This window comes from Camarhynchus parvulus, chromosome 3 (genome assembly GCF_901933205.1).
Source record: "Camarhynchus parvulus chromosome 3, STF_HiC, whole genome shotgun sequence".
Taxonomy (NCBI): Eukaryota; Metazoa; Chordata; class Aves; order Passeriformes; family Thraupidae; genus Camarhynchus; species Camarhynchus parvulus.
Window position 1 is genome coordinate 39,363,989 of NC_044573.1, and position 13,334 is coordinate 39,377,322.

Genomic DNA, 13,334 nt, shown 5'->3' on the forward strand with positions numbered 1-13,334 from the left:
ACTTGCCACACTTCCTCTGTTTTCCCCCTCTTACTTGTATTTCAAAGAGGTCAAGGTTATTAAATACAGGCTTCTGCATTAATACAGTAAGAAAAGCAGGAACTAAGCACATAGTAAAGATTTTTCATGTAACGTGAATTTGCTCACATAGCCTATATGTACTATGTTTACCAGTTTGGGTATGAAATTGATACTTTGATGTACACAGTGTGTGCAATTCTTCTAGATGAGATAATGGTGCATTAAAAAACTTATTTTCTCTCTCTGATTGCTTATAGTGTCCAAAGCTGTAATCCTTATTCTGGATTTTCCTTAGTGGGTGTGTCAGCTATGTAGAGACTGCAGTTTGATGACCCAGGTTTGTTAATGTTGCTTTAACATACGGTTTTGCACTGCATTATGCTAAATCCAGCTCTGGTACCTCTGCTCTCAAAACACACACACGCTTGGGAAGCCATGAGAAGGGTTACTTTAATAATTTTGGTCTTACATATGAATTTATAACTTTCAGTAGTGCGCTGACTTACACAGCATGGCACTATACATCAGATGCACGCAGCCTCAGAAAATTAATGCTGCATTCTGGCAACCATATGGGCAGCTGGCAAGCAGCCAGGAGACCAGCAGAGCATGACCCTACCTTCACGCAAGCCTTCTCAATGCAGGAGAGATATCTGCATGGACTGCACTAGCCAAGGAGCAGAAGTAAAGGGATCCTGTACGTGGTTGTTGCTCATAACCATCAGATCCCACCGGGACCAACATATGCCAGTGTGATTAATGAGAGGACCTGCACAGACAGCAGACAGACCCTTGTGGCAGGTAATCACATGGGCACTTGTGACTTTGTGATGTCCAGGGAATGAATAGGATTGTAAAGCCTTCCTTGTATATCTATGTTTCTTCTTTATGGTCCTATCTTGTAGTTGGTGCTCTCACCTGTGACAAAATTTAGCTTGCAAGCTCTACAGGGAAGGGCATTTATCTTATTTGTTCTGTAAAATGTATATTAAATATTGAGTGCTGAACAAACAATCAGAATAATAGCTTACAGGACCTTAGTTATCTTTAGCACCTTGGAAAAGAACACTGTTCAGCACGAAAAGAAATTTTAAAAAAATTACTGTCACTTGCAAGGAAAGCAGTTTTTGTTTCCCGTTCTTTTGCTTCACTTACTCTTATTTATCAAGCATGTGATCTTCTAAGGACTTAAATCTAACTCTGCCACCAGCTTCAGTGGGCATACCTGCAGGAATTATAGTCTGAATTGGAAACTCCTCAAATAGGATTGTCTTCTCACTGTGTAAATGATAAAAATCTCACAAAGAATAGAGAGAATTTAATTTAATGGTTTCAAGTAACTTTATGCATTACCTTAAACAGAAGATGCCTTGATGATAGTCAAACACACAATCCTGTTTATAATACATTTTATACATATAATGCTTTCCATTCAGAAATATCTCTAAATTTTTTTACAATTGTTCACAGGAATCATGTCACTCTCCAGGCTTTACAGCAGCTGTTTTACTTCTCATTGCAGTGGCCCTATGAAAAAAAATAGGGACTGCAAGTGAAATAGCACACATTTTCCACAGAAAACTAGCTAGTACGCTGTAATTTAATGCTTTAGTTCCCTGCACGCTTGCTTTTCCAAGGAAATCAGGGCTTATGTTTTATCTTCCACAGTACAGTCTCTATATGCTGGTCCTGCTAGTTCACTCAGACATCTAAATTTTTATCTACAATAGTACTCTTCTTAAATCCTGATTCTGTCCTAAAGATGCTGTCATTTGACTGTTAATGGCAACAACTTGTTCAGCAGGTACAAACAGGCCTGGTTTCTTCCAATGCCACTTCGGCACTGACCAGATCACGGAAGAATTAATCATCAGCATAGTTGCTGCTGGTATCTGACCATCGGTAGCATTTCCACTGCTCCTGCTACACAGAAATACATTGTAGTCACTCAGGATTTCTGAGAAGTCACATCTAAACATTATTAGCCTGCTCCAATTCTGCTCTGTTTGAGGGATTTGTTTGTATCCAGGCTGGAGTCTAGCTGTGGTTTAGAAATGCTGACTAGACATAATTGAAATAGAAATAAATAAATTCTCAGCTGATTATATCCACCATGTGGATCCAACACAGTGATAATTTCATTCCTGGTGCTCCCTGGCATTTGAAAACCCAGGCACGCCAGCAATGCTAAATCAACTACTTTCAGTAGCCAGTTTTCCCAGAGCAACTACCTCTTTTCCCCAGGAAAACCAATTTTATCTATGTACCTTGTAACAGCAAAACGTCTATCTATGCACACTCTGTACCTAAGTCTCCTTTCTAATCCTGAAGCAATACAAGCCACTGTTTCTCACCCTTTTAACTGAACCAACCCATTTCACCTATATGCAGACAGAACCAAGCATACAAACCAGCACACCATTCTGCAAATGTCATCTATGACAGAGCACGGAGATATCTGCCTTGGGTAGTGAGCTATCACATCACAGATGTGATACTTGGTTTCTGGGAGGCATTGCAAAACATCCAATGCTATCTGGTAGCACACTCTGGATTTGGGGAAAAAAAAATTAAGGCTATTTCCCCCCTTCCTTTTATGTAAGAAGAGTTATGTCTAATTTTTCCTTTTCTCTACACTTTTCATCTAAAAGGAATATAGTATAGTTTTAGTATGATGGCACTACAAGAACTTGAGGTTTTGTGTGTCTCCTCTGACTCCTGCTAAGTTCTCTGAGGGCTCAGACAGGCTTTCAACACCTCCCAAAATCTGGGACCCAAGAAATAGAATCCCTTCCACCCTTGGAACTGGAAAGTCTGAATATGGCACAGTTACATATGTAGGGCAAAAGTATAACTGACCTTCACCTGTAAAACCAGAACTTCTGGTAGTTATGCAGGTGCTGTACTACTGGATAAAAACAATAATTTAATTGCTTAATGTAGACAAGGCCTCTGAGGAATCTCCTTCTTTAAATAACCCAGCCAAATCAAAACTTCATCAGCAAAACTCACTCCTCTGAACTCCCTCAGCAGAGAGGAACTTGAAATACTTTGCCAGGTATGCTAAAAGGAAACAATAGTTCCCCCTTTCTAACCACTCGAAGAAACCAAAAAAGATACACACTTGGACAACCGAGTTTAAACACGATTGTTCAAGTAGTAAGTTTCAGAGGATGTCCAAAGCACAACAAATATGACCGCTGAACTATCAGGATGCATTACTTCTGCGGGTTAAGAAACAAAGCCAAACCCCCAGAGCTGGACTGAATTCCAACATCTACACAATGGGCGATGCCTCGTAGGGCCAACTGACACGTTTGGTGAGAAACCACAGAAAAATGACGTGTCTAAAATCCATTAAAACATATCTGACGCTTTAACTTCTTATCAGGTTTATCTCAAGCTGTGGAAATTTCTGTCAATACAGCCTTTTCAGACAATTCCTTCCACGCGGCGCTACCAAGGCACTGCATAACCATCATCAAACGCAGCAGGGACCAGGGCAGCAGCGGAGCGTCGCTCCCCAGGCTGTGCCGGGAGACGCCGAGGCACCGCGGCGACCCGGGGGCCGCAGGGCGAGGGGCCGGCCTTGCCCTGGGGCCACCCCCCGGGCCGTGCGCCCTGACCTCCGCCCGCGGGCAGGGAGGGCTGGGCAGCGCCGACATTCCGCCCGCCTTAGCGCGGGGAAGCTCCGGCGGGGCCGCGCCGGGATCCGCCCGCAGGGTCTTTGTTCCCGCGGCCGCGGCTGCTCTTTGTTGGTGCCACAGCCCGACCGCGGGCCCCGCGCTAAGGCGGCGCCCGGGGCTCCTGCCGCTTCTCCCGCGGGGCCTCCCGCCGGCACCGCGCTCCCCGCCGGCCGCGCTGACCCCGCCGCCGCGTGTCCCCGGCCGCCAGGCGGGCACTCCCGCTGCACCTGGCCGCGCCTCGCCCCGCCCCGGCCCCCGCCGGGCCCCGGCCGTCCCCACTCAGGCCGGCGGGAGCAGGGGAGCGAGAGGAAGGCGGGACACGGAGGGCACTCTCCGGAGGCGCGCGCCGGCGGGAGGCGACGGCTGCCGGGAGCGCGCGCAGGCGCGCACACGCCCGGGAAGGGGAGGAGGAGGGCGGGTGGCCGGGCGGGGGCGCGCACTGCCGGTGTGTGAGGGAGAGAGCGAGGGGAGGGCGATCCCGGGGCGGAGAAAGGCGGCGGCAGCGGCGGCTTCGCTCGGCTCAGGGCAGGCGAGCGGCCACAGGCGCTGCCGAGCCGGGAGATACGGCGGGCGCTGCCGACTCGGGGCATCCTTCCTCTTCCTCCCCGCCCCCTGCCCGCCCTTCCCCCTTTTCTTTCTCTCCTTCCCCACTGTCCGCCGGGGCCGATCGCTGTCGGCGGCACAATCCCGGGGCGTTTCCGCGGCGCCCGAGCCGGCAGCGGCCGCGGGGAGAGCCGGTCCCTGCCCTGCCCGGCCGGGACTGAGGGACCCCCCGCTCCGTCCGGGGCTCGGCTGAGAGGGCCTGGCCCCGGCCCCGGCTCGGCTCCCCGGCGGCGGGCTCGGCGAGGATGTCGGGCGGCGGCGGCAGCCGGGAGGAGGAGCGGCGCAAACTCGCCGACATCATCAACCACTGGAACGCGAACCGGCTGGACCTGTTCGAGATCAGCGACCCCACCGAGGTGAGCGACCCCGGCGAGGGCCTCCCGCCCGGCCGGCCCGGTGAGACGCCGCGCCCGGGCCAGGCCGCGCCCCGCGGCCGCCGGGCTCCCGCGCCGGCCCCCGCCCCGGCCGGCGGCTCGGACACGGGCGCTCCTGCGCTGTCCGCGGCCGGGGCTCCGCTCCTCGGTGGGCAGCGAGGGCCCCTCGCCGTGCCCGGGTGGAGGCAGGTTGCAGGTGCCGGGGAGAGGAAGGGAGCGCAGGGCCGGAGCCCTCCCCTCCTCCCTCTGTTCCCTCCCGCAGGCACATGCCGGCCTGACCCCGCGGGACAGGCGGCTCTGAGGCAGGGCAGAAACCCGCTGGGAGATGGAGGTGGCGAAAGGGGGCGGGCAAGGGCGAGAATACAGGAGCTGCCCCTGTCCCGAGCTCGACACCGGGTACCTCCGTGGGGTTTTGGGTTTTTTTTGTCTGTCTGTGACTTTAACAGTACATACAGGCGGCTGGTGGAGGAGGATTGAGAAGCCCGGTGCTAGGCGCTTTTTTTTGTTGCTAGCTTGTTTGTTTCTTTAAATATTCGTCTTTGTGCGGAAGGCGCCTCTTACAAAGCAACCTGCCGCTTACAGTCCGGTGGCTCTCCGGGTTGCTGGTGCAATCCCCGGAGTGGCTTTCCCAGGGCGTGACGGACGGAGAGCTTTGGCTCTCCGAGCCTGCAGGCTGCCAGCCCGCCGCCTAAAGTAAATACCAGGAGCAGGTTCGTAGACCCGAGTTCACATGTTGTACTGGAAAAACACAGCGGGTAATTTCTGCCTAATGAAGTGGGTGTTTCTGACGGCCTGGAGAGGCTGGGGTTTGCCCTTTTTAAAAAAAAATAAAAATGTAATAGTCAAACCACACCCTCCCGCTGCCCCTTGTCATGTTCCCTTTGGCTGGTTCGTGCTGCGCGTCTGGTTTGAAAGCGACGAGGGGGGTAGGGGGAGGGCTGGGGACGCAGGTTTCAGCCCTGTTTGTGTGTGACAGCGGGCTCCCTGCTTAGAGGGTGGAGGCTGATCATGTGCGTGTTCCCGGGGAAAAGGAGGAAATTCACACTTGCTCTTGGCCTGGCCCTGGTTGTTTATTAACAGAAGCCTCTGAGAAATTACGTTGGCTTGGTCTTGGAGCTGGCTCCTTTTCTGCACCTAGGTGCTGGCTGCTAGCAGAGCCACGAAAAAGTGTTGAAAGCAATTCTAAGATTAGGAACTACGACACCTTCGGGTATTTTCAGTTCTGCTCACTGCAGACAGTTTCTTGAACACAAAGATGAAGATTTTCTCTGATTATTCCCTACATCTTCCAAGATTTATCTTAGAGTTCCTTGATTGCATTGCTTAGGTTTTAACAATGTCAGTGTTGGTTGACGCTGTCTCAAAAAAGTGGGCTGAAGCCAGTGTCAAGAAGTTTTCACGGTTGTGTTTGAGAACATAGCACGGTCTTTTTGGAATTGCAGGTTGACTGCTAACTGCCTGTGGCTGAACTTTTTGTTTTATTGATGTGTTTGTCCATTCCCAGTACGTTCTAACTCCAGCCTGTTTTCTTTGTGTTTATGGTAGACTGTGCTTCTGTGGTTTTGTTAGTAAGTAGTTTAACAAAGTATACTTTCTTAGGTCAGCCATATTTATTATCGTAGTTAACTAGAGTTTGCACAAAAGTCACCAGCTTCATTATAAATATTATTGAAAGAAAAATAATTTTACTTGCATTCACTCCACACTTCTGCACTTAAGCCTCTGAACCTGTATAGGAGCATACTCACCATTGTCAGTGATGATATTTCAGTTGAACTACTGAATGTAAAAAATGAAGTGCATGCATAATATCCGTGAATGTACGAGGTCTTCAGCCTACTAGTTCTAAAAGCATTTGATAAGACTGCAGGTGAGTTTACATCAAACTGGCAGCAGGTAACAATTTTATAGATAAAGTATGTTTTCCTTCCAGATAATTACACTTACAAATGTTCTCATTTATTTTCGCTCTTACCCTGAGCTGACACAAATTTGGTGATGTTTTCAACCTAGATCATGGTGTGATTCACATTTGTACTGTTTATCAGCTTAAATGAAAGCCCTTTTACTAGACTGCTTGAGAACTGACAATCCTCTGTTGTTTCCCTGTTTTTCCAGGCTCAGCTTGATCATAAGGCATATCTTGCTTTTTGTAGGGACTGCAGCAAGTCTGGCATCTGTGAAGATGCAGTAACCTGGATATGAATTTTGGCTGTGTGTGCCTGAGCTGAGTCAAACTGAATCATTTTAAGCTGTCCAGGCATAGTTGTTGGGCTGCTGGGTTAGCTTGGTAGCCCAAACTGCAGACTGTCATCCAGGAGCTGCTGGTTGGATGTATCGGTAGAGTTGATGCCTTGTAGTGATCCTTCAGGCATTTCCTCAGTGAAAGTAACCTGGTTTGAGTGAGTTGTCTTGTAACTTTCCTATGTAAGAGAGTAGGATTTTCCAGAGGGCTAATCACAGCCTTAATAGTGGGGTTCAGAGTTTTTAGTAAAGCAAAGGAAAAGTGAAATCTAATGTAAATTGGCGAGGGTTCTGACAGTATAGACTATGCAGTGAAAGGAATTCAGCGTGACCGACTGATGTACCTTGGTATTAGTTTGAAAGGTCTAATTCTTTAGTGAGATACAGTTGTTCCAACTCCATTAGATCCTCTTTGCTTTACTGCAGTGTGTAAAATGTGACTTTGCTTTGAAGGTTGGGTGGTATTTTGAAAGTAGTTCAATGTGTGGGGCTTTATTCGGAGAAGTGGTTAATGAAATTAATCTATTTGAATTCCTGTTAATATTTTATTGAGTAGACTAGTCCTAAGGGATTAGAGATCTATTTGTTTACTTGCCTCTTGTGAGACTTCAGGAACAAATTGTTGAGGTATGTAAGACATTGAAGAGCAAAAGCCTTGGATAGGGCATGTTGAGTTCTGTTACTAACTTTTTCTTAACTTGTCTTTGACTCTAGTAGTTAACTAAGTCATTCAGAACTGCTTTACCCCAGCAAAACAGAAATGAAAACTTTCTGTTGCATTCTCAAAGTTGAGTATTCCTCTCTGTATCACATGGAAAGCTGAAAGACTTCTTGGGAGTGAGGATTTCATATCTTCACTGGCTTTCACTGAAGTAATTTGTGGACTCATGCTTGAGAGCAAAGTGGTAATTTTAAATTTATTAGATATTTATCTATTTGGATCATTGTTGCTGTTCTGAGAAACCTGTTAATTTGCACTATTTTACTCTGAAATTGTAAGTTCTTTTTATTCAGAAGGTAGCTCAGAGAAGCTCTGTGGCTTGAGAAACTTATAATTGAACAAAACCAAAACTCTGCATTTACTAGCAGAAGTTTAAATGATAGTGTTTCAGGAGTGCTGCTAGGTACAGACCTTTGTTGAAGATGTCTGTAATACTGGTCATCATTTAAACTTGATTAAGCTTTGCTGTCTCTACTTATGTGAGGCAGCTACTCACTTTGGCAAGTCTGAAAAAAATACTGGACTTTTTGGGGGAAGGTTGAGTGAATCGTGTTTTTGTTTGTAGATAAATTAACAGATTCAAAATGAAGCAGAATGTTAACCTTTTCTTCAGTTGTTTCCCCTTGCCCTTGTTCCAAGTGTCGTGGATGCTTTTTCCTTTTTTTTTAATTTTTTATTTTGTTTGTCAGGCATAGAAACACAGTAGAGTGACTTAGAAAAGACTTAGACCTTTTGCAGTAGGAGATAAAATGATAGTTTGATCTTGATTTAAGTCTTGGGTGCTTACAGCATCCAAAGTTTTCAAAAAGGAGTAAGTTCGAATGAATGATTTTGTAATAAGTGCATAGAGTTTTTTTGGGAACTTGTAGATAGGAAATGATTTGCATTTATACAGTTTAGCTTTAACCTCCTCTAATAAAAGTGCTAACAGGAGTTGATTGTTATATAAAATGGATGTTTTGGGAGAGAGGACAGAATGGTGTGGTACTGTAGACTATGCATTTATCACTGTTTGAATGCATCTAACACGATGCCATATCTGAACTAGGTGTTACAATTATTGTTGATGACAAAATAAGGTTTCATCTTTAATGTATGCTTTCATAGCTGTTATATGAGAGGAAGAGAAGTGTTTGTTTTTTCTAAGTATGGTTTGTGGACTAGGAATGTGAATTGCATTTAATTCTTTTGAGACAGACACTTTGTAGAACAAGTGGGATTTTTTTATAACAATTGCCCAGGGGCTGGGGGATTGTTGTCAGAAACATTGATCTGTTGTAGTTTTGTTTTCTGATGGAGAATGTTTTTCTAGACTAATATACCTCTGTATCAGCAAAAGTAGAAAGGTCTAATCAAAAAGCTTAGAGAAATAACATGCTTTGCATTAAAGAATAATTCCTGAGAGTTTGACTTTTAAATGGCCATCATTAAAAAAAAAAAAAGGCATTTCAATAGTCTTCATGATTATTTGATTACTTTATGTGTGAAAAAACTTAGTCTTAGCAACAAGATGTTAGAAATAACCCTTCAGAATGTGGGCCCAGCTTTTTTTCCCAGGTTGCTTTGTTCTGTTTTTTTTAATTTTGACTTTCCATGTGTTGTGTTATGTGTGTTTGGTCTATTCAGTATGTTTTATGTTGTTTTCTTTGGCTTTAAATACAGGTAAGTAATCTATTAACAAAATATTGCACAGTACACTGTATGGCAGGATATTTTAGGGCTGATGGAATTTAGGTCTTGTTCTAAACTTTGTGGGTTCAGATCTGTTTCTGGTTCATTAAGTGTCACAGGGAAGATATAAGCTTTATAGCCTTTTAATGGTAGTTATGCAAGTTTGTTATTTAAATCTAGTTAAAGCAACAAGAAATGGGAATTTTTAGGTTTTAACCCCCTGCTGTTTATCTGCATGGTTGCTCACCCGCAAAAAGATCTCACCTTTAAAATTCTACCTCTGAGGCTTTTTCAAGCCCTGTTTTCAAAATTGGTAATCTGTTGTGTTATGGGTGATACTAGTAGTGGAAATGCAAGTCTGGAGCTAAGGAAACACCATTTAAATGGTGGAAATACTTGTGCCATCTCCACTAGTTGGATTGTACCACTTTCAGTAGTTTAAGCAAGTGCAACTCTTCATACTGTATAGACCTCAAGAAGCTGGTAATATATCTGAAAGTATTGTCCTTTTAAGTTTGCCAAACGCATGGTGTGGAAAGTAAACTCTCTTTGCTACAAATGTTTAAACTACTATTTAGTCAGTCTGGAAGGGTGATTGGAATCCTGAGGACTGATGCCTGTGCTTTTTAGTGAACAGAATGTTTTTCAAATAATTGCTACCACTAAGCAGGCACCGTTCAAGAGGACATAAAAACACTGAGGCATTAGTTAGAGGTTCGGGATTACTAATTGCATTTTACTGAGTCTGTTGAGCTCTAGTTCTGCATTAAAATGGTTGGAAAAAAGAAGTCAGGGATGCAGTCCTGCTCATATGTATCAGAAGGAGTATTTGGAGACCATTTTCCTTTAACTGAGTCAAAGTGAATAGTCATTGCAAATGAAGTCTTAGTGCTCTCTAGAGAGTCCCAATTACAGGTTTGAATTAAGATATTGACCACAGTCTACAGACATCATAATGTAATGAAAATAATTCTAGGAAGAAGTTTTAGGCTGTGCTTTTAATATTCCTTATATAAGTTATTTCTTGAGCCAGTGGCCAATTAGTTCCATTCAATTCAGACATACTGGCTTTAAGAATTCCCTCCTGATGTGTGGATCTGTTCCCTGCCTAAAATGCCATTGACAAGCATTACTTTTCAGCTGAAAACTCCTAGTCATCTAGACTTGTAAGGGATTTGCTTTGTTTGTGCAAGTGTGTTTTTTCTGTCAAAACCATTTCTCTTTCAGAGAGGTTAAACCAAGATGAATGGAACACACTTTCATGATTTTTGAGGAAAACTTAGCTTTATGATTAATGAAATTCTGCTCTTGTGTCTAGATGCTTTTGTCATCTAAAGGGGGTAACAAAAGCTAAAACTTAGCTGGAAAGTGATAGAAGTTGAAATGAATGGGTGTTTGTGGGAAGGCTGTAGATGATAAGAAACCACTCTGAGTTTGTCTTTGTGTCTGTATCTGTTGGTGTAGTTGCTTTGTTATAAATAAAGGGAAATAAATGGTAGGTGTGCAAAATTTAGAACATGCATTAAGAAAACTCCTTGTTTTGAGCAGTGGTTCTGATGAAGGTGGGATTGAGACTCACAGTGTGAATTAGTAAACTAAATGTTGTGATAAACTTTAGAGAAGTCTAATTTAGCAGATACTACAGATACGTAATGAAATGTCTACTCTGTCTTTCAAAGTGAACTTCATGCTCATGGAAGCCTCTTCTGAAGTGTATTTGAGTAAAGCGCTATTTAGGTAATTGTTGATTTTTCAAGATTTTTGGCTAGGAAGAATATTTACATGTAAAATAGATATTGAGTGATGCTCATTTCATCTTGTGAAAAGGCTAAAGCCTGTTCATTTCTGCTGTTAAGATTGTTTGGTAGATAAACCAAAGAGGTAATTGATAGTTGTTGTGGATGCATGCATCACTTGGCTCATAATTGTTGTTAAACTTCTTTCAGAGATTCCTCTTTCTCCTCAGGTCTTTAATTGCGAGTAAAAATTACTGCTTTTCTGTAACTGTCCCTGTCTGGAAGCTTAAGAATCAAAGATGAAAACTTGAGTCAACAGAGATAAAACTCTGTAGTAGTTCAGACCTAGCAGTAGCAGTCAGATTGTCTTCCTGGACTGTATCGTGCCTCATGAGCTTTTGCATAATGAAGATGTATAACGTTGTGACATAACTTTTTTCAAGTTTTCCACGTGGTTGGTTGCCTTCAGTCATTCAGTTGCAGTTCTGCCTTTCGCTGCTGTCTAGTTTGGCACTCAAGAAAGACTAAAAAAATCTGCTTTGACATGAAGTCCAATGTTCTTTTTTTTTTTTTTTTAGCCATCATCTGTTTTTCTCATACCTTCTTATTATGCATGACTTTAATGTTTTCTTGTGTTAGGTACATGTAACTTGCTAAAACTATTCTGTTTAATGCTTCAGGATAATGGTCATCTCCTGTTACAGGCATTGCCCTCAAGGTTATCAGCTTATTATAGATTTAATTAAATTTTCTAGATCTGCTTCTTCCATTGTGTGCTCAAGTTAGACAGCTCCTCTTCTGATCATCTTCTAGCACAGATGGCTCCCTCTTACTAGGGAGCCATTCCTCTTGATTCTTGCTCATTCTTGTCTCCTATGAAGATGCCTTCTGTGTAGATACTACTTTCTTCATTTCTCTATGCACCTGAATACAAGAGGGCTCTTTAATGCCCTGGTCTGTCTTGCAGAATTTTGTTGTAGATTACTCATTACTCTGGGAAATCTGTTTAGAGTTTGAATCCTGTAAGAACTGGAAAAACTCCTAGGACTAGGGTTGTCATCTAGAAGATCAGTATAGGGCATTAGTTTTCAGTGCAAATTTGCACTCAAATGTAAACTTTACTTGGTTACATTAATTTGTAATTTGTGTTTGAATTTCATCATATTAATAGAAGAGTCTGTAAGAGTTTGATTGTACTGATGAAATTGTGTACACTCCTGTAAGTTTGTTCATGTCACCTCTTCCAGTGAAGAGCAGAAATTACACATCATTACTTTTGAAAATTTTAAGCTTTTATTAAGTGCTGCTTGGTATATCTTAAGAATAATAATAAATGGATTTCTAATTTTACTTATATATTACAAGATTATGAAATAGATTCAACTTTAAAAAATATGAGTTACTATAGTGATTCTATTCAAGGATGTTGGAACACTGGCTGGTTTGGTATGGAACTGGCAATTGTGTGTGTTTGGCTATGACTCCTAGTGCCAGGTCAACTCTTGGGTAAATATTTTGGAATGGCTTTTATGCACTACAGTGCTAGTTGCTATAGAGTGATGGCAGACTCAAACAATAGCTGTAGGGTGGAGTTTTTTATTTGGTCAGTGTTTTTCTTACTGCTTTGATAATTTTCACTCTTATAACTAGGACTCAGAAATAGGAAAGCTCTCACAAAAACTCACTACCTAGTGAAAGATGATAGTGTCCTGATTACGTGGTTTAAGGCTTCCCCTTGGTGAATTGTGTCCCAGGGCATGGCCCTGCTGTGTAGTAAGGGAACCTTTTATAGTGTGAAAAAGTGAAAAAGAATGAGTTGTCTGGCAACAGTATTTATTTGGCTGACAAAGTATGTTGCTCAGAGCAGTATTTGTGAACTAAGATTTCAGTGCATAGACTTTTCAAGCACTCCATGATGTGTTTAGTAGAGCTTTCTCTTGGTTAGATGACTTGATTTGTCAGTCCACACTCTTCTATTTTCTTAGAGGCAAGATACACAATTTGATGTCAGTGTCATGCTTTTACATATATTTACATTTTGCTTTTTCATATATTTTATTGCTTACAAAACCCAATGGAAAATCAGAATCTCACTTCTTAATGAAAATTAGGGGCTGTTGGATAACCTGTGGTTGGGCAAGAGTTCAAAGGACAAAGAAACCCTGCCCCAGTGTCTAAAACAAGAAAAGGTCTCATTCCCTTTGCCCTCCAGAAGGTGCTCTACTTTGAGCAGTACATCAGCTTGAAATTCAGAAGGTCCCTTTAAACATTTTGTTAT

General features: G+C 43.3%; 1 protein-coding gene across 17 annotated transcripts in view; it reads left to right on the forward strand.

Annotated features, from left to right (window-relative positions):
- The first annotated feature begins 4,130 nt into the window (after nucleotides 1-4,130).
- The window catches only part of AFDN (afadin, adherens junction formation factor), a 115,653-nt gene continuing 106,449 nt past the window's right edge, over nucleotides 4,131-13,334 (forward strand). For 8 of the 17 annotated variants that reach the window (XM_030944708.1, XM_030944719.1, XM_030944712.1 and 5 more), the window contains exon 1: nucleotides 4,132-4,666. In XM_030944708.1, coding sequence (XP_030800568.1) covers nucleotides 4,556-4,666 — 111 coding nt within the window. In that variant the 5' untranslated portion in view covers nucleotides 4,132-4,555. Of the gene's footprint in view, nucleotides 4,667-13,334 lie in introns of all 17 variants that reach the window. The other 9 variants (XM_030944711.1, XM_030944720.1, XM_030944721.1 and 6 more) reach the window with 2 other exon arrangements.